General features: G+C 37.0%; 1 protein-coding gene across 1 annotated transcript in view; it reads right to left on the reverse strand.

Annotated features, from left to right (window-relative positions):
• LOC306985534 (ankyrin repeat domain-containing protein SOWAHC) overlaps positions 1–22,507 on the reverse strand; it is a 34,103-nt gene extending 11,596 nt beyond the window's left edge. Inside the window, exons 1-6 of the mRNA XM_079587894.1 lie at positions 22,252–22,507; positions 17,219–17,280; positions 13,551–13,784; positions 10,229–10,342; positions 6,800–6,856; positions 5,510–5,611 (exon numbers count right to left, since the gene is read on the reverse strand). Of these exons, the coding sequence (XP_079444020.1) occupies positions 5,510–5,611; positions 6,800–6,856; positions 10,229–10,342; positions 13,551–13,784; positions 17,219–17,280; positions 22,252–22,375 (693 nt within the window). The 5' untranslated portion in view covers positions 22,376–22,507. The remainder of the gene's footprint in view (positions 1–5,509; positions 5,612–6,799; positions 6,857–10,228; positions 10,343–13,550; positions 13,785–17,218; positions 17,281–22,251) is intronic.
• Positions 22,508–22,739: the final 232 nt, after the last annotated feature.

Raw genomic sequence — 22,739 nt, forward strand, 5'->3', positions numbered from 1 at the left:
CTCGAAAACTCTTGAAACTTTGCACACAGGTCAGAACCTGCGGCCATCAGGGCCGGGCTGAAGCTGGTACCCGGGCGTGGCAGGGGGGCTCAACAGCGCCCCCTTTAACGGGGTCCGAAAACTTGGTCCATATATCAAACTGAATATTGCATGAATTAGTATGAAACTCGGAACACATATAGATCTCATCGGGCCGAACAACTTTCGTGCTCTAAGTTTTACGCCAGCCCAACAGGAAGTCGGCTATTATGGGTTGTATGAAAACGCACGCCCCTGGAATTTTATATACTCCTCCAAGAAATTTGATTTGATCTTCACCAAACTCGGTCAGCATGAAGTCAAGACATTGAGGACACTAAATTGCGGACGGATTTTTGATATCTCGAATGGTTTGGCCGTGGCGAGGAAACGAAGTTATGGCGAGAAAAGAAAAACACAATGTGTTATAACGTCTTCATACATTTATTGATCTTGATGAAACTTCAGCAGTGTGTTTGTTGTAAGAGGGCTATCACATGGATGTGACTATTGTGAGTCAAAGTTATAGCGCCACCAACTGGCAGCAAGAAGTGTGTTACTTTCAAGATGTTTTTGACAAAAGTGGGGGGTTAGTTTTACCTACAGTAACAAAACTTGGTATGTATATTGTGCACATCGAGCCGGACAACTTTCTAATTTACAGTCATTAGCTCCGACCAACAGGAAGTCAGATATTTTGGTTTGAATGTGATTTGATGGGAATTTTGCCAGTCTCTCTCAGTGTCTGTGTGTGTGAGAGAGGAGGGGGGCTTTATTTTAACCCTTTCTCTGCTGTGTGGGACCTCTCGGGCACTTTTGGGGCCCTTAACGTGCTCGAAAACTCTTGAAACTTTGCACACAGGTCAGAACCTGCGGCCATTAGAGCCGGACTGAAGCTGGTACCCGGGCGTGGCAGGGGAGCTCAACAGCGCCCCCTTGAACGTGGTCCGAAAAACTTGGTCCATATATCAAACACGTTTGCATGTAATAATATGAAACTCGGTACACATTTAGATATCATCGGGCCGAACAACTTTCGTGCTCTAAGTTTTACGCCAGTCCAACAGGAAGTCGGCTATTATGGGTTGTATGAAAACGCATGCCCCTGGAATTTGATATACTCCTCCAAGAAAAATTATCCTATCGCCACCAAACTCAGTCAGCATGAAGTAAAGACATTGAGGACGCTAAATTGCGGACGGATTTTTGATATCTCGAACGGTTTGGCCGTGGCGAGGAAACAAAGTTATGGCGAGAAAAGAAAAACACAATGTGTTATAACGTCTTCATACATTTATTGATCTTGATGAAACTTCAGCAGTGTGTTTGTTGTAAGAGGGCGATCACATGGATGTGGCTATTGTGAGTCAAAGTTATAGCGCCACCAACTGGCAGCAGGAAGTGTGTTACTTTCAAGATACTTTTGACTAAAGTGGGGGGGTTATTTTTACCTACAGTCACAAAACTCGGTCTGTATATTGTGCTTATCGATCCGGACATCTTTCTCATTTACAGTCATTAGCTCCGACCAACAGGAAGTCAGATATTTTGGTTTGAATGTGGTTTTGTCTCTCTCTGACAGAGTTCCCCCTGCCATTCTCTCTCTGTGTGTGTGTGTGTGTGTGTGTGTGTTAGTCCAGTGAGATACTGGAGGAGGAGGGGGAGGGGGGGGGGGAGGAGGGAGGGCACACACACAGACAGCCCCCCCCCCTTTTCTGTGTGTGTTTGTAGGGGAGCAGAAAGACTCACACTGATACAAGCTCTAAAGCAGACTTCTTCTCGACAGTCAAAGCGGGGTTACGTTATTGCCCGTCGTGCACAGGAACCCGAAAGGCAACGGGGTGGCGGCTTTTTATATATATATATATATATATATATATATATATATATATATATATATATATAAATAAATATAGCTGCAAGCAGCGATGGAGGGCCCAAGCCGGTGGCAGCGCCAGCCCTGTGCCTTTAGTGTAACTAAAGGCACCAGGGTGGCGGTGCCACCGGCTTGGGCCCGTAATCGCTGCTTGCAGCTATATTAAGAAATTGTTTCTTGAGCTCCAAATCAGTATTTTAGAATTATGGATGCACAATATATTTGCCACCATATCGGTATCGGCCGATATATGTTAATTAGGGCCCAAGCCCTGAAAGGGCGCAGAGCCCTATTGTTCTTCTAAGGGTTTTTTGTTTTTCTTCTTCTTCTTCTTCTTCTTCTTCTTTATAATAAATTTTTTTTCAAGGTTTTTGCCACTTTTGGGGGCCTTAACGTGCTCAAAAACTCTTGAAACTTTGCACACTGGTCAGAACCCGCGGCCATTAGAGCTGGACTGAAGCTGGTACCCGGGCGTGGCAGGGGGGCTCGACAGCGCCCCCTGGAACGGGGTCCGAAAACTTGGTCCATAAATCAAACACGCTTGCATGAAATAATATGAAACTCGGTACACTTATAGATCTCATCGGTTCATATATCCTTCATGCTCTGACTTTTTACCCCAGCCCAACAGGAAGTCGGCTATTTGGCGTAGTTTAAAAAACACATGCAATGGAATTTAAAATACTCCTCCTAGACGATTCAAACAATCACCACGAAACTCGGTCAGCATGAAGTCAAGACATTGAGGATGAAAAGTTGCGAGGGGATTTTTGATATCTCGAACGGTTTGGCCGTGGCGAGGAAACGAATTTATGGCGAATATTGGAAACAGGAAGTGTGTTATAACATCCTCATACATTAATTGATCTTGATGAAACTTCAGCAGTGTGTTCGTTGTAAGAGGCCCATCACATGGATGTGACTATTGTGAGTCAAAGTTATAGCGCCACCAACTGGCAGCAGGAAGTGTGTCACTTTCGAAATGCTTTGAAATCACCCTCTTATTTTTACCCGATTTGCTTCAAACTTCATCTGTATACTGTAAACACACGACAGATGTAGACCTGTGAAAGGATTATTGATATCTTTAATACTGTCGCCATGGCAACGCTTTAAACTTTTATATTCTTTTTGGATGCATTTGAGGCTCTTAACATGCTTCAAATTGCATGAAACTCAACATGCATTTGACATTTATTGTGTAATAGACATGTGCGAAGTTTCAGAAACGGGCGTGGTATGGGGCTCAGTAGCGCCACCTTTAGTCAAAAAGGGGGTATTAGTTTTACCTACAGTAACCAAACTCGGTACGTATATTCTTCTCTTCGATCCGGACAACTTTCTAATTTACAGTCATTAGCTCCGACCAACAGGAAGTCAGATATTTTGGTTTGAATGTGTACTGTTTGGAGCATTTTCCCTCTGCCCCTCTGTGTGTGTGTGTGTGTGTGTGTGTGTGTGTGAGGAGGGGGGCTAGTTTAGTTTAACCATTTCTCTGCTGTGTGCAAAATCTCTGGCACTTTTGAGGGCCTTAACATGCTCGAAAACTCTTGAAATTTTGCATACAGTTCAGAACCCGCGGCCAACAGGGCCAGGCTGAAGCTGGTACCCGGGCGTGGCAGGGGGGCTCGACAGCGCCCCCTGGAATGGGATTCGAACACTTGTCCGTATATCAAACACGCTTGCATGAATTAATATGAAACTCGGTACACATATAGATTTAATCGGGCCGAACAACTTTCCCTGGGTCAAGTTTTATGCCAGCCCAACAGGAAGTCGGCTATTACGGGTTGATTGGAGAACGCTTGCTCTCGCATTTGAAACACTTCTCCTAGAGAATTCATCCGATGACCACGAAACTCGGTCAGCATGAAGTCAGGACATGGAGGATGCTAAATTGCGGACGGATTTTTGATATCTCGAACGGTTTGGCCGTGGCGAGGAAACAAATTTATGATTAAAAAAGGATGCATAAAGTGTGTTATAACTTAGTTATAGTTTTACCTACAGTAACCAAACTCGGTACGTACATTCTTCTCTTCGATCCAGACAACTTTCTAATTTACAGTCATTAGCTCCAACCAACAGGAAGTCAGATATTTGAATGTGTATTTTCTCTCTCTCTGTCTCTCTGCCATTCTGTGTGTGTGTGTGTCTGTCTGTGTGGGGAGGGGAGGGGAGGGGGGATGTGTGTGTGTGTGTGTGTGTGTGATTTTGGTTGGGTGACAGTTGTAGGTTACAGTTTGACAAGAGTTTATAGTTTAACAAAAGCACAATGTTGTGTTTCATTGCGAGTGTACACAAATATAAGGAAACACTTTGCATTTTGAAAGATGGTCTGTATGAACAAAATGACGGAGTATGTTTTTATGTCTCCATTGTTCGATCAAGCCTCACACACACACACACACACACACACACACACACACACACACACACACACACACACACACACACACACACACACACACACACACACACACACACACACACACACACACACACACACAGCATTCCAGCATTGCAATCTTGACATCGCAGCATGTTCATTATAGCCTTAATAAAATATAACAATAAAATAGTCAACCTTACATATAAAAATTACACTGCTCTGTTTAAATAGTCATTTGTACAGTTTGTGCCGTTCATAGTAAGCACCGCTCCACTGTGATGTTTCCAAGCACATTTTTGCGCATTTGAAGAGGATAATTTTTCTATATTGGAACGTGAGTGTACAAAGTGTACAAAGTACAAAGCCTATAAAAAGAATAGTTTAGCATCCAAAAATGTTAATAATATATATATTATTATTATATATATAATAATATATATGTTAAAAATAGGGGGGGAAAAGAATTTACATAATATATATATATATATATTTTTTAAATTTTTTATTTTATTTTTTATATATATATATATATATATATATATATATATATATATATATATATATATATATATATATATAATTAAAGCTGCAAGCAGCGATGGAGGGCCCAAGCCGGTGGCACCGCCACCCGGTGCCTTTAGTTCCACTAAAGGCACCAGGGTGGCGGTGCCACCGGCTTGGGCCCGCAATCGCTGCTTGCAGCTTTAATTAATAATTGTATTATTTATAAAATTTTGATCATTATTATTATTAGAAATTTTAGAAGATCAGTCAAGTCATTAAAACTAAGAAATATCACAAATGGAAGTATGTATTGATGATAACATTTTTAATTTTTTTTTTAATCATGAGCTGCATCCTAGGACGCATTTAAAACAGTATTGAAGCTGAAATTTATACACACATGGTTAAATTAATATTTCCCATGACGTGGGTGTGTGTGTGTGTGTGTGTGTATACATGAAACATTAATTTAACCATGCATTCCCAAACTTTTAGCTGGTAGAGTAAGTGTAGTGTTGTATGATTGGTTGAAAACTCACTGAGGTAAAGTCCTGGTTTGTTCCGAGCATGTGAAAAGACCAAGAAACATTAATGATTAAAAGTGAGTTTATGATCTGAGATGCATGCATTCTAATCCTATAAGGCATTTATGCATTCAGGCGGAGAGGGACACATTATACGATGCATTTTAGGAGAATATACAGTAAAGCTCTCTTCACCTTTTTATTGGCCAGAGAAGAGTCTTGTTTCAGGAGCTGAATGAGATGAGACAGTTTGCCACTCGCTGCCGAGAAGATCCACTCTTTCTCAAGAGGATCCAGCTACGAACGAAATAAACAAGAGAAGCCATTTACATTATTGAAATTACACTGAAAACAAATGTTACAAATATTCAGTATTTCACTCAGTCACATTTCTAGTTACATTTACACTACTGTTCAAAAGTTTGGGGTTTTACAGATGCTTTATGTTTTTGTCTCTAATGCTCACCAAGGCTGCATTTATTTGATCAAAATATAGTAAAAACAAGAATATTGTGAAGATTTAAAATAACTGTTTGAATAAAATATTGTAAAATGTAATTTATTCCTGTGATCAAAGCTGAATTTTCAGCATCATTACTCTAGTCTTCACTCTTCAGTGTCACATGATCCTTCAGAAATCATTCTAATATGCTGATTTGATACTCAAGAAACATTTATAATTATAATCAAGGTTGAAATCAGTTAATATCTTTGTGGAAACCATGATACATTTTTCCAGGATTCTTTTATGGCAAAAAAAGCATTTATTTGAAACACAAATATTTTGTAACATTTATTTATGTGCTTTTTTATGTGTTGGTGGTGGTATCACAAAATAAATTAAAAGAAAGTAGAAGAAGAACGTGAACAAAAATGTGGAAAAATATTATGTCTTTAAAAAAGAAATGTTTAATGCATTAAATGATTTGAATGGAACGAAAATAAAGCATAAGAATCTTTTGTAACATTTAAATGTCTTTACAGTCACTTTTGATCAATATAATGTGTCCTTACAAAATAAAAGTATTAATTTCTTTCTTTCAAATAAAAAATATTGACCTCAAACAATTTACATGGTAGTGTATTGCCTTCTAAGTAACATTCAGAAAGTCCACATAATTCAAAACATTTACCATAGTTAATCTATTTGATTCCACCAAAAAATAAGTAAATAATCATTTAGGAGAGGCTTTTATCCTATGCAACTAACAGTTATTCTTACAGGGAGAAACTTGGAGTAACCCGAGGTTAAGTGTCTTAATCAAGGGCACAAAATCTGTTTTTTTCTTGTTTTTTACTGTCAAATTACTGATACATTAATATTGGATCTCTTAAAGACAGACTAGCAATTTTTCTGTGGTTTATTTTGATGAGAGTGGTGGATAAAAAACAATTTTATTGTAGCAACAGTAACCAAATATATTTTACTGTAACTATATCATAATAAATGTTTCTTCTAATGCGTGTATGATGTATTATACTCACAGCCACAGCGGTGGATCCCAAACTGCCCCCGCAATCCTCATCCTGCTCAGATTCACTCTGAGAAAGAAACAGGACATGATACGATTGAAATCACTCACAAAAGCACCTGGAAGTATCACCTGGAACACGGAGGAGTCAGTGTGAAACTGTACAGTTAATAAATAATCTGAGAAGCTAGAGTGGGCGTTTGGGTTTCGGCAGTCATGTGCTTCCTCTTCCTGTTCTGTACTTAAGATATGAGGGGAGGGAAACCCAGCGCTGTCAAGAATTAAACAACTTTGGTAGCAAATAAACAAGTTAAACAGCCCACAAATACTTGAATAGGCCCCAACAAAGATGCAGTAAACACAGCAAATACAGGAAACACCCATAATGCCGCTCTATTTACCAGTACGCAGACGTACACTGAATACTAGAAACAAAACTTCCAGGGACGTTTACCTCAAAAACACAACAAATCTGCTCATTGAAATGAAAGGACAGTAAAAACAAAGGATAATTCCTCCAATCTGACCTCTTCTCAGGTCACACAACCATTAAACAAATGCTTTAAAGTAGATCTGTGAAACGATTAATCGCATCCAAAATAAAAATTTGTGTTTACATAATATATGTGTGTGTCCTGTGTATAATTATTTTGTATATATAAATACACACACATGCATGTATATATCTGAGAAATATTTGCTTTTATATACTGCATAGGCCTACCGGTATATATTTTTATATAATTTATATTATATAAATAGAAATATTTTATATATAAATCACACATTTATCTTAAATATATACATACATGCGTGTATTTATATATAAAAAAATATTATACACAGTACACACATATTATGTAAACACAAATTTTTATTTTGGATGCGATTAATCGCGATTAATAATTTTACAGCTCTACTTTAAACCCGTATGAGAGGTGAACGATTAGCGTAGCCAAATTTCCCTAAATATGTCTTTTAGTTTTTATTATCGTACGCTATTTTACCAGAATCTACCCGCTTTGTGAGAGAGAGAAGGTGAATTTCTCTTTATGTACCAAAGTGTCAGTCACACTGATTAATGTGAGGGAAAATGGAGCGGCTGGGTCATTTTTGCAGCGCGCGTGCTTGCTAATTGTTCTCAGGACAGCGATGGAGTGTCCGATCGGACAGTGGGAAAACACTTGAGCTCTTTCATATAGGCTACACTAACAAGGCCTCTTTTCCTAAAGACTGCAAGCAATATTTGTTTACCTGTCCTTAAACAGGAACTAAGCCAGACATATTTCCTTTTAAAACAAGAATGAAATCGGACAGGTGAGTGACTAAATAATTGCATGCAAAATTATTATTATTTTTATCATATGACAAATCAACCAGAAAGGTAAGCAATAATCACAGTAGCGTAACCCGAACGCAGCAATGGATACAACAACAAAAGAGATTTGTTACATTGTAAAATATTAAAATATGTAACCACATTTTATGCAGATGATTTCAGCTTCAGTGCATCATATTAATAATTCTTAAGAAGGACTCGTCACTTTTGTCTCGCTTCTTGGAAAGAGCTTTCGGGCGTGAAGAGCTTTCAAGTGTGAATCAAGTTCGCAAGTGTTGTGGTTGAAAGAGAAACATTTAATGCTAAACAAAACCTTCAATGTCTTAAAGGTTGAGGCAAATTATATAAAAGACTCAATACGATTCATAAAATAATAATACGCATCAAAATAAAGCATAAAATCTCATGTTCCAACATTATACCGTAATAAAACATTGGCCTTTATCTAGCCGCATCTCAGATTGATCTGCATACAAATGTTTGGAGGGCACAGATGATACTTTTCTCTATAATGAGGTGGAGCATGTTGCTGTTTTGCACAACAATAGAAAGCTTCATTCAAATGTAAATGAACGTGTCTTTCATGCTGTCACCCCTGGCTGAAATATGGCCTCTCAAATCCAGCTAATTATTCTGGCGCCACCTTTTGGTAAGTCTTAATATTACAGATATCAAATGAGCAGCTTGTTTGTGGTGCTCTTGTGGTGAAATATTGTGCCAGTCTTTCAACGAATGACAAATAAGGATGAACAAATAAGAGCAATGACAAATAATAAGTGTATCTTAAGGAAAAATATATACAATTTTTTTTTAGAATGTATTAAGTTCTTATACATGGAATTTTCAGGTAATATTGGTGTGGTTTCATGTCATCTAAAACATTTCAAAAAAGGGGTTGTAAACATTTCGAAGGGGTGTAATAATCAAATATAAAAGTTATAACATTCAACACCCTGTGCGAGTGCACATTACTATCATCATTTTTCAAAAGAGTGCTCAAATATTTTAAATACCTTTTCCTTTAAATCATGATTATTGTATTCTTGGGGTTTCACAATTTGACTAGCTGAATTTGAGTCTGAATATTTAAAAAAAAGCTTGACACGTTCGGAATCACAGACTAATATATTACTTTTACCATATCTTTCTATGGCAGAAATAGTAAGAATAGAATGCAAGTACACAGTTTTGAATTCAGCAACCGTCTACTGTGGGCACCACTGATCTATATGGCTGCAACTGAAATCGCAGACGTCCCTACTACATAGTAGGCGAAAAACAGTATGTGACAAAAGTAGTATGTCTGAATTCACAGTACTCGTAAAAAAGTAGGTGAAAAGTACCCTGTGCGAATGTGACTTACTACTTCCGGCAAGAATGAAGTGTGCATACGATCATGGACACTTTCCTATCCCATGAGGCCACTAGAGAGGATTCGTGAATGGCAGTGAAGCGACTGACGCTGGTAGGTCACATGATAAATGACAACATGGCGGATGTAGTTCATCCGGACTATATCAGCATCTTTGTGGTGTCATTTCCCATTTTTGTGGTCTTGTCACATGACAACAAGAGGATTTCTTGCATGTTGACAACACAGCACATTCACAAAACTTTAATTTAACAGACATTTGGAAGTTTACATTTGGAAATTTACAATTTCTTATTTTAAAATAAAACTGCTGCACTTGTTATTTTTTAAAGACAGTAATAAAATATGAGGTCAAATTACTTTATTTATTTGTATTTATTGTATTTTAAATATTAAATAATATTATTTTAGTATAATAGTATATCATTTTTTTTACTAAAACTTCCTAGAAATATTTATTTCAAGATAAAACATTAAAATAAGTTAAGACATCTGAATCATGTTAAATCACGAAAAAAGTATGTAGAAATCATTGTCTGAATGAAATGCATTTTATGCATTTTTAAAAGTATTAAACTAATACATCCTGAGCCTTCTATGTTCAGTGCTTTTATGACAACTAAGAGAAACTTGTTCTAAATCATTACCAGTTCTTCCATTTCAGACAAAGCAAACATCTTAAATAGTCTGTGATCAATTAAAAACATAAAAACAGATAACTTGGCTCTCACCTTTGACCCTGAGTCCTTGTCGAGTTCATCTTCTCTGTCTGACGCTGAAAGCTCCTCCGTCAGATGCTCTGGTTTCTCTGCCTCTGCTGGCGGGGAGAGGGTGCTGTCTGACTGCTAATCACAAGAAAAGGAGAAGTTTCACTAAGATCACTTCACTGCACTCAAATCAGCTGATGCTGACAAAATATCAAGGTCATGGGCCAAAAGTATGGTGGCTGAGAGCTCAAAACGCTGCAGCTGAAGAAAAGGCATGCAAATAGAAAAAAACACCAGCAAATTAAGAAAACATCTTGATCAGTTTGACAACACATGTGCTGCAAATATACTCACAACGTACATTCGATTAGGATGTTAAAATAAACAAAAACTCACTTTTCAGGTCATCAACAACACCACTGATTAGTGGACAATGAACAGCAAAGCATGTCCCAGCCAGGTTTGCCACTTTTTGACATTTCTGTTGTGGTCCGTTGGTATTTCTGTATTTAGTTGAGTGGTGAGTATTTGCAGCGTGTTTCTGTATTTGGTTGTGAATATTTGCAGCATGTTTTTGTATTTGGTTGCATTGCGAGTATTTGCATTGCGTTTCTGTATTTTGGTTGAGTTGCGAGTATTTGCATTGCGTTTCTGTATTTGGTTTAGTTGCGAGTATTTGCATCGCATTTCTGCATTTGGTTTAGTTGCGAGTATTTGCAGCGCATTTCTGTATTTGGCTGCATTGTGAACTTTTGCAATGTGTTTCTATATTTGGTTGCATTGTGAGTATTTGCAGCTCATTTCTGTATTTGGTTGCGGTGTGAACTTTTGCAATCTGTTTCTGTATTTGTTTTTTGTGAGTATTTGCAGAGTATTTGCAGCACGTTTGTTGTCAAACTGATGAAGATTATTTCTTAATTTGCTGGTGTTTTTTTATTTTGCATGTGTTGTCTTCAGTAGCAGCACATTGAGCTCTCTAAGCCACAGTACAAATGCATTCTCAGTAGACATCTATAGAAGACATCCACTCTTTATTCTGAGATCAGGAAAGCCAAACTATAGATGGTATTTCATTGCCCAGAGATAAATGCAGCCACTTTCATGGTTTCATACAGTTTGTCTGTTTAACAGTTTTCTAGACATCATTGCAATGTGGCTGAAATAAGTGCTGACAGGAAATTCACACTATTGTGTGTTGAACTATATACTCAATGCGTGAGTGAAACCGTCACTCATCGACCAGTATTATTTATATGCTTTTTTAAATTAACAATGTTTTTAATAGTTTTACTTTTAGTTAACTATAACAACCCTGTCATTGATTCTCATAATGGCTATGGTTAAGAAGTTTACCTCTCTAGAGAGATATTCTTTAAAGGGATAGTTCACTTTAAAATGAAAATTCTGTCATCATATACTCACCCTCAAGTTGTTTCAAACCTGTATGAATTTATTTCTTCTGCTGAACACAAAGGAAGATATTTTGAAGAATGTCAGTAACCAAACAGTTAACTGGTCCCATTGACTTCCATGGTAGGAAAAAAATAATACTATGGAAGTCAATGGGACCAGTTAACTGTTTGGATACTAACATTTTTCAAAATATCTTCCTTTGTGTTCAGCAGAAGAAAGAAATTCATACAGGTTTGAAACAACTTGAGGGTGAGTATATGATGACAGAATTTTCATTTTAAAGTGAACTATCCCTTTAACCTACAGTATATTCTCAATGACATTGTGCACAGACCCAGTAGTTGTTTCTGTCAAGGTCAGTGGAGATGCAAGTTATATGATCCAAAGATGCTTCAAGGCTTCAAAGATATATGAAGATGATCTTGAAACCAAGCAAAACAAATAGCCATTAATCATTCCAAAAATTAAATTGTACATGCTTACTATGCTCTCCCTTGCCGGAAGTCTCAATATGAGGTTCAAAATAACGCTTTTAACAGCTGAAGTCCCACAGCTAAAGATAAGGCAACTGAAACACAGTGTTATCTGCTTTTGACAAGCTTTCTCTTATCACCAGCTGTTTCTTTAATCCAGCTAAAAAAGCTTTAGCAAACAGTCTGAGGAAAACACTGGATTCTGGGTGATATCCAGGAAAATGATTAATAGAGACCTGAATTTCACAAGAGTTTTTTACTATGATGCCCTTTAGTTGATGCGCACATTTCATGCTAGTCTAACAGAGACTATGACACATACTTGGACAATAATAATTCTCTCATTTGGAAAGCAGAGCTTTAAATATTATGTTTAATGGAATTACGTCACATGACAAAATATTACTGAAATACTGTGGTCAACTTACTCAGCCAGATTCCTCTTTAGTTCTTCTCGGTTCTTCTTCTCTGTTTTTTTTTAGTAAAATCACAAGACGTCAAGATGTGTCATTTATGACAACATGAATACTCCCTAGTAACTTCCAGGCGTTACTCCCTAAAAAGTAATTGTGTTACTCCCTAAAAAGTAAGTAGTTACTACTACTGTAGTAACTACTTACTTTTTATGGAAAGTAATGTGTTGCATTGCTTTTGTGTTACTTTTTCTCATCTGGCTAAGGCTTGATGTTCAGAAGTAGGAAAAATGTTTAAGCAAACAAGCATTAAACACGTAAAAATTTATAAAGTAATGCATTTTACTTGTTACGTCAAAAAAAGTAATCTGATTACGTAATGCATGTTACTTGTAATGCGTTAACCCCAATGCTGCTGGTCACTGATCTGTGAGGCCACAGTAATATCGCTGTGAAATCTAGTGGGAAGCATTCAAATACCAATGGAAACCAGGAGAAACGTTGTGCCATGAACGAATGAAGTTATAGATGGCTTTTAATTCCACAGATCACAAACATTCGGCATTGATTTAATGTAGTAATGGTAACTGGAACCATGGGATCGAGCCAGAAATAGTTGAATGTATTTAAACGATTCATTTCAGGATTCGTACAACCTTTTAAGAGTGAAATTCAAGCCTTTTTCAAGGACTTTCAAGTGTTTCACTTTTCCAGCATTTCAAAGCTATAAATATTATCTGATTTAAATGTTATTTTTAATGTGATGACCAAAAATAACAAGGGAATTATTTTTGTCTGCATCTCAACTAGCTCAGTGCTTTGCTGTCAAATGTGCATTTACAAGAAATAAACATGTAATATCATTAGTTGCTGCACTTATTAATGCAAAACAATAGTACTTATATGATAAAAATTACCTCTAAGTGCCATACCTGATCAGGTGCTGGCGGCACTATCTGTAGAACTTATTGGCACCAGTGCTACTACTCTCAAACTTTACTCTGGAGCCCTGAAACAGAATTGATATCACAATCAAGAATCACTCACATGATCTGTCTGGGTCGGTTCTGATGCCTCTGTGACTGTAATCATGGGTCCTGAGCACCAGGCCACCAGTACTGGCTGTTTCTGGGCTGTTGGGTTATGGTTCTGCACTGGATTAGAGACCTGAAGCTCATTTTGTGGGTTCGGATGAACCTGCTTGATTGATTCGCCAGCGCAAGGCTCTCGCTCTTGTATTAGTTGTCTATACTTCTTCTTGAGGATGAGATATTTCTCTCCCTGAAATAAAAAAGGAACCATTACCTCGATACTGTTATTTAAAAAAAATAGTTAACCAAAAATGACTATTATCTCATCATTTATTCAAAGAAAATATCACATTTTAAAGCACAAAGGGAAGAATTCAGAAGACTTGCATTATAGAGCATTGCATTTATAGTGGTTGTTCTCCTTGCACTTTTTGGAGACCAAAAAAATTCATTTTAATGATATGAAAAAGAAAACCTTGGAAACTTGCAAAATATCTCCACAGAAGGAAGCAGGTCATATGAATTTGGAACAATGTTAAGGTGAATAAATTATGATAAAATGTTTATTTCTGGTCTCTTTAGCACAATCGTATAAAAATAATAGTGCATCAATCAAGAAATTCAGCAGAGACCCATTAAATTGATCAAAATTGACATAAAAAATATTTTTATAATGTTACAAAATATGTTTTTCAAACTTTCTATTAATCAAATCATCCTAAAAAACACACATATTTTATCACATTTTCCACAATATCACATTTTAAAATATGATAAAATAGAAAACAAATATTAATATTTCACAATATTGCTGTTTTACTGTATTTTTTATCAAATAAATGCAGTGAGCAGAAGAGACTTCCATTCAAAACCACAAAGTCTCACTGAACCCAAACTTTTGACTGCTAGTTTACGGCTGGAAAAAATGGATTGCAGTTCAGATTGCAGATGGAAAAGGATCTCTTGTGAGGGGAAGTACACACTAGGACAATGGTCCAAGATCATAAGGGTGTGTGTGGGGTATAGCACCGATGTGTGAAAATGAGACCTATCCCAGTCCCAGAGTAAATAATGAATCACTGTGGGAATAGAGACCTGGGGTCCGTTCTTCGTACGTCGCTAACTCACTTAGCTGGATTTGATTGTTGGCGATTTGGCATGATCTTGGATTGTTTGGTTCTTCGACGCTCATCCTGGACTTGCTGTCATAGCAACAGGTGCGCAATCTTAAACCTGCTCGCGAGCAGGCTTATTTCATGTTAACAGGATTAGATCCCGGCTTTATAAGCGGAGGTGATCCGGGAAGTCCTTTAGCGCAGCGCGATAGCGTACTTTTAGAGAGATATAGTTTTTCTCGTGACTCGTGAGTGTCATTTGTATCATTAATTTGTTGAACAACACATTTAATGTCGGAGTCGGGCTTTAACAACAGCACAAACTGTGTGCATTTCCCTGAGATTCTTTGCGAGTGATACGGTGAACTTGGAGAAAAGTGCAGCCCGTCGTGCCATTCACAAAGTTTACCTCGCGCTCAAGCTTTTTTTAGGGGTTTTTATGGTTTTTCCAGACCCAAGGTTGTAAAGCAGTTTTTTTTTTTTTTTTTTTGCCAATGCAGGTACATTATAGTTTTTGTATGAAGATCATGCAATCATGACTTAGCCAATAAGTATGATTTACAGTAGCCTTTGTGTCAGGCTTCACTAACATGATTCACTAACGAGACTGTACACACGTTCCCATCAAGGCCTCAATGAAGAGGATTTTGTGAACAGTGTAAATGTGCAGGTAAGTTACTATTACAATTCTAAATATATCATATTAGTAATATTATTATATATATATATATATATATATATAAAAAGGAATGGAATCAAAAAGTATGCAGTTGACTAAAATGTCTTGGCGGTGTGTGACACTATACCATATCAGTCACATGTAGCACATTATTTGAACATGGAAACGGAAAATATAAATATCAAGCACACTATATAGGCTACACGTATTCTGAGCCTAACATAACAATATTTTTTTCATTATGTAGGTGATTACAACATACTTGGAGACACAGGGGCTATACCTGCAGGCAGTATTTTATGACGCCATTCCCTGACCCACAACCCGGACAATGGAGCTCTAGCCAGGACAAGGGCACAGTTTTAAATTGAGCATGGGCAACTAAAGGGAAAATTTCAGTGTCTGAAAAGGCTGAGGGTTGCACCTGACAGGGACTGTGACATTATTGTTACATGTGCCGTATTACACATCATTACACATCAGAAAGGAGAGGATCCCTGTGGAGGTGCAGCCTGATGATGACCTCCAGCCTGATGATCTCCAGCCTGATGATGACCTCCACCAGTGCACTTGGACGGACCTAGTAGCAAAGCGGCACGGGACAGAATTGTGGGACACCATTTTTAAAATTCACTAAATGTTTAATAAAAGACAAGACAAATATGCTTAGTTCCTTTTTTATTTCAATTATTCTTTGTAAAGAAAAGCCAGTGATCAAGCCATCTTTTGCCTGCAATAAGAGATATTATGCAAGGTCAGCAATAGTACTCTGTGTGTTCTTTTAGAGAGATATTTTTACATTAGCCTACATGCATTGTTCACTTTCATAAAGTAAAGCAATTCAGGCTTTAGACCAGCCATTTGGATAATAGGCCTACTTAATTTAATGCAGCAACAAATTATTTTACAGTGTACTAAGATAATTAAAAGCTCATTTACCAGTAATGAAGCTGTTGCTGCTACTGGTCCCTGCCGTGGGTCTAAGGAAGAGATGCCCTCCACAATAGGGTCAATTCACATTCAACCCAAGGGCCAGCCCTTCTGTCGGGGAGTAAGTGACCACCACCTGTTTTTTATTAATTTTTATAGCCTTTTTCTTGGTTGCTGCACATGAACAACACATGCGCATCATTTAACAGTGTATTTTTAAAAGAGACCAAGAACAGTATAAGTAGCTTAGTAAAGATTACCATTTTCACTTTTACTTGTTCCAATGTTCTAGTGGGTGGTGGTGGCTCTGACATTACAATGAACAAAGTAATTATGAAATTAAATTAAAATACAAAAATGTATATACTGTAACAAGTGATGGAAATATTTAACATGGTCCCCACTATTGAATTTAATTTGTTTGCTACTATTTGCCAGCCCCATCTCCTGGCTTTTTACAGACTTTGATGTGTTCCCTAGCGTTTTCATTAAACATTAAAATTCCGCATTAACTTCGACTACTAGCTTTTGCTCTGCTGCGGAGAAAAACTGTGCGTGCTCTTTGGCCACGGTGAGCAGCCAATAGCAGCGTTGCTGATCAATGTTTCTACTATCGATACATATCCCCTTTTAAACCAGCGCATGCACGCGCAATTATCTCAGATAACTCAATCCAGCTATACTAATCATAACCGGCAGGTGTGTTCGAAGAACCCAATTAGCCAGATCATGATTAGGCCGATTATATCATCTTGGATGTCTCGTTTGATCTCGGATGTTTTAAGCAACGTACGAAGAACGGACCCCTGTGCGACTATTCTTCAGGGACAGGGAATAAACACGCTCGCATTACAAACACAACAATGCACTAACGATTATTTAATGAGACGGAGGGAGCCAGGGAGGAGTTAATTAGTTTAAACTCTGCAATAATGATCTGACATGAACACATGTACTCACATTCTCAGATTTCACCACAGCAATTCTATCAATGATGAGTTTGAACTCTTCTCTGTATTTGGCTGCAGGAAAGAAAAAAAAAAAGAGAGATTAAAGTGTCGGGAGTAAAAGATGATAATCATGTTTTCCCAGCATGCTTTCAAAATATTTATTCAAAGAAAGGTTACTCGTATAATATGACCTTGCAGTTGTTCTTTGCTTTATAAATCTAAACTAAAAAACTAAAAACCATTCTTCTATGGAATACAGAAGTAGTTAAAGGGATAGTCCACCCAAAAATGACAGCTGTCACCAATTTACTCATCCAAACCTGTATGAGTTTTTATTCTGCTGAACACAAATGAAGATATTTTGAAGAATGTCTGTAACCAAATCGTTTCGGTTCCCATTGGTTTCCACTACATTTGTTTGTCCATACAATTAATGTCAAATAGAACCGAAACTGTTTGGTTAACAACATTCTTCAAAATATCTACTTTTATGTTTAGCAGAAGAAATAAAGTCATAAAGGTTTGGAACGAATTGAGTAAATGTCAATGATGACAAAAAAATAATTTTTGGGTGGACACTATCCCTTTAAATTTTAATAAATAAACATTTTTGTTTGTGTTCCAATGGAAAAACTAAAGTCATACAGGTTTGAAACGGCATGAGGGTGAGAAAATGAAGACCGAATTATAATTTTTGGGTGAACTATCCCTTTAAAAGCAACATTTCCAGGTTTGAGATTGACACTACACCTTGAATACTTGTTTATGTATATTGATTTGTTCTGTCTGCAAGTTATTGACTCGTGTTTAATGTTTTGCAAACAATGGACTTTGATTCCTGGCCTGTGGGAGTGTGTGATGTTACGCAACATCACTTCAGCACAGACTGACTGCATCAAGGAGAAATCAAAAACTGGCTCGAATTACTATACAAGAATAGAAAATGACAGGGAGGAGACCAGCGCAACCAAATCCTCCGTTACTGCGTTGCTCATATGCCTTTTCAGCGACCATTCCCAATGGATCATCACTCAGATCCTCCCAGCGCTGGCTCGTAGTTTTATTTAGATCGCAAAGACTTATTTTCCCTGCTTCAATTTCATTCCATTGCCTTAAGGAAAATGAATTATGGTGTTCTTGGTGGCACAACACAGTTATATTGACGTAAAGAGCTTTGACATGGAACTTGCCGTTCAGTAAGGGAGTCATGTGTTTATTCAGGAGCCACTCAACAATATTCAACAATATTATTGATTTGACACTATTGGATGAGAACTGAACTGAGCTGGATGATCACTGTTTTCTCCAAAACTGCTTTAGAGATTAAATAAACCAATTGAATAATTAATGATCTTTACAATGAAACTGAATCAACACTGAACGGACTTCAGCTGAACAATGGCACTGTTTTCTTTTAGAGCTGCAGTAGAGCCGAAATGAACTGTTTGTTTGTATCATTGAATCATTCTCCTGTTTATCACTGTAAAGCTGCTTTGAAACGATCTGTATTGTATAAAGCGCTATAGAAATAAAGGTGAATTGACTTGACTCTGATGGAGTCCATTCAGTAAAAGACTCATCAAACTGTTAACTCGTGAGTCGCTTGAACGAGTCATCAAAAGAACCGACTCATAAGAGTCATCTGTTCATGAAATGGACTACACCGGTGGTGCTTAGGCCTATTTGTTTTTACAAGCACTGCCCGCGAGGACTCGAGTTCAGGGAACGCTCCTGTGATGTGCCATGCCAGAAATATGAAAATAAAAGTTATGAACCCAACAAACTTGAGAACATTTATTTTTCATATTTTTGACATGGCATGAACGCACCATCATTCTTGCGCTTTGTCTGAACCACTTGTTGTTTCCCCACTAAGGCGATTCGCAACCCATAGTATAATACTAACTTGAGCATATGATTTTGGCAGAATGTCATTCTCTCATAAAGGCACATTAAATGATCCGGTTTCATTTATACATAACACAAAGATTTATGTTGTTTGCAGGTGCTATTTTACTCAATCCTACTTTTATTTTCTGTGAAATAGCTTTTGGTTACCATGGCAACAGACACATTGCTGAAGGTCAACATGGTAAGCATAATCTGGAGTATTAATCTTTCAAATTAGTATTCATATATAATGCATACATAGCATAGTCTAGGTCAAGGGTCTTTAATCTTTTTGATGCCCTCAAATATGATCATTCTCATCCAAGTGAAATTATGTTATATTATTATGTTGTTGTTTTTTTACTCACTGCAGTGCTTTTAGATGTATTATTTATTTATTCATTCTAATGTGTGATTGATTTTTTTATTTAAATATTTTATATACATTGTAACTGTTTTTCTCAAAAACTTTTGGGCCCCAGTTTGAAAATCCCTAGTCTAAGTTTCATTGAATAGTATTTATGTCAGTGATTACTTGTATATTGATGTTGATATATCAACACTAATATATTAACAAAAACATTATAATAAAGCATTTTCTTTTTCACTCCAAGTATGCACTTTTTAATAACTGGTGATGACCTTATTAAATAATTATTTTATTGCTAATGAACATTATGAATGACTATAATAAAATGTCAGTTAATGAACGATACAATAAAAATAATACAAACAAATATTTTAAACTAAGAATCTCATTCTTGAGACTTTCGTTTAAGAAATAGATCTTGTTTTATGAAATATTTCACCCTTTTACATTTCAAAAGCCAGATACCACAAACAAACAAACCTAAAAGTAGAAGAAGGGAATGTGGTATACTTTCAAACACATCACATGTTTACATAATGTGATCCATAAAGGGTTAAACAGTACCACTCAAACTGGATTGTGCCAAACAGGCAAAACATATCAGGGCTTGGATCTTTAAATAGAGAATGCAACCTTTAAACACAACCTTTCCGTTTTCCTGCCAGGGGAAAAAGATAGGGATGACATTGCAACACGGCATCCACAACAACAGGAAACCCTAAGGGAAGTCAACACTTAACCGTTGTAGCCAACAGAATTCCAGTCATGGTACTGAGAGGAACACTGTTTAGCTTTCTGAGGAAAGTTATTAGTCTTCTACGCTGGCCAACTATGAGGACTCCACGTTCCCACAGAGAATATAGCAACTGCCCGAGATCCCATCAAAACCACCATCCTAAAAAGGACTGGAGTCATTATAAGCCCAGAATTAGAGCATGTCATGCCGGCTGATGCGGTAACCGGGAATAATTATGATAATTGGTTAGCGGTGTCAGATGGTACCAGATGAAGGCAGATTTTGAAACCTCTGTACACAACTGTACAAGCACAGCTGGACGACGCATTAAAAGCCATTACGGATAATTGTTTCATATATTTATGTCTGACACATGTATGTAGGATTAAATGCAACATCATCTAATTTAATTACTGTGTAAGTGGTTTATGAGAACATCATGCCTGTTTTTTTTTGTTGTTTTTTCATTTGGCCCACTTTGCTGCAGCCAAGTCCTTGATTGCAGACACGTCATTTAATTTTTTACATTAATATTTTATGTTCACACACAAAGAACTAGTGATTAAACCAGTATTTGTTTTACAACGAGGGATGCTTGCTGATAACTATACAATGGGATTTTAAAGTCACCATGAAATCCAAATTGTTAAATCTTTTTTTTTTAATGGAATATTGGAGTATTTATTATTATTTTTAAATTAGTTCTCTGAGCAAATTTTTTTAAATTCATGTGCCCTTGTTATCTTTAAACAAAATAACTGTAGCCTCCTGCAGTGACATCTCTCTGCTTCTCTGATGATGTGTTTACTGGTGCGTGGGCGGGGCAACCCGTCACTCACATGAGATCCTCCAATAGCAAACCACAACCATCCAATCAATTCCTGATTGACATAATCAAGTCTTGTTCCAGAACCCGTTTCACTCGGATAACGTCACAATAGGGAAGAAAAAACTATTGCAACTTCTGTTTCATGCCAACTTTGAGCAATATTCGCAACTTGTAATTCACAAAAAAAAAAAACAGCAATATTAATTGAAAAGGCTATTGAAACTGACACAAGTGAGATAGTTCATGCTCAGACAAGCAGCTATAGATATCATTTGATGCAAATATTGGTCAATTTATCATCTTATATAGGCCTATCAGTAAAACATTTGGTCCATATGAGCCAACATTTATCAAAATAAGTAGCCTATGTGCACAGGAATTCTCATAATTTGGGTATATTCTGCTTAATGTAAGCAGTCCTTCCTTGTCTCAAATGTGTGTGTTTTTTAATAGTTAGTTTTTTTTTCCCTACAACTGTCAGTAATATCTAATATCATCTTTATATGAATATGCACATTTATAAATGAACGCTTTTATATATGCCTATAGGCATATGCCAGGTGTGTTATTCAGATTTGTCAATCAGAATATCAACTTATGTGGTTATGCCAATCAGTTTAATACATTAAACAATTTAATATGGTCATATTTTGATTAATATTGAAATATGGATCAAATAGTAAACTACACCGTCAGTGAATATTCTATTTAGAACTCCACTGTCATGGTTTGGGAATGTGGGGGCCCTTCCTGAGGGAGCGAAGGAAATGACAGAATTCCATGTGTAATTCTATCTGTTGGTAAAGCTTTTCTAATCTAAAGCAGATGTTTGCCACAGTTACTTTTTAAGACGCTAACAGCCATTTACTCAGACCTCAAGCAGAGCAAACGCACAGTATGCTGATTTTAGAATGAAAAAGATGCAGGAGACTTACCACCAAAAACACCCAATTTACACTACACCTCGACTAAATTAAAATGTCTGTAATAGTTGGTCTACACTACACTGCCTCAAATGCGTCTCACGCTCGAGTGTTGCGTTTTTATGACGGCGTCTCACATTAAAAATGAGTTTATTAAAACTACTTATAAAAAAGACCCCGCGCGTTCTGTTTATAAACGCAAAAACGCGTCTCGTGTCTCGCGTTGCGTCGCGTGCTTGCAGTGTAGATTAGGTGTAAAGCAAATGTGAAAAATGTCATATTCTCATTTACTCACCACGTAGCTGCAAATCGCTATGGTTTATAAAATGCTTATATGTTTTGGACAGATCTGAATTTTTGACTTTTCCTCCACAGGAACAGATGTAATCCAGTAAGGACGCTTCACTGATTTCGCCCATCTCTGACTGAAAATAAACAGTAATTTTACAACAGATGAGCTCTGGTCGTGATGGGTTCTTCTCGAAGATGCTGAAGCATGGCTTTGCTGGAAGCCAAGCTAATTACTGAAGGAGAAAAGTGTACACAGGCTGGCCAAGTTTACTCCACCCAAATCTGCTGACAGAACCTCCCACAGTTAACTCTTTGCGCTCTGAAGAATTCATAAATAAATGGCTTAATTTGCACCTCATAATGAGAGGTCTGCCACCTGGAGACTTGTGTATAAACACAAAAATTATGATTTTAGATAGATACAAACTGTAGGGAATAAATGTATTAATATGTGTATAGGCTAAATAAAATATTTTAAATATAAATGTATAA

Source organism: Phoxinus phoxinus (genome assembly GCF_949152265.1).
Source record: "Phoxinus phoxinus genome assembly, chromosome: 18".
NCBI lineage: Eukaryota > Metazoa > Chordata > Actinopteri > Cypriniformes > Leuciscidae > Phoxinus > Phoxinus phoxinus.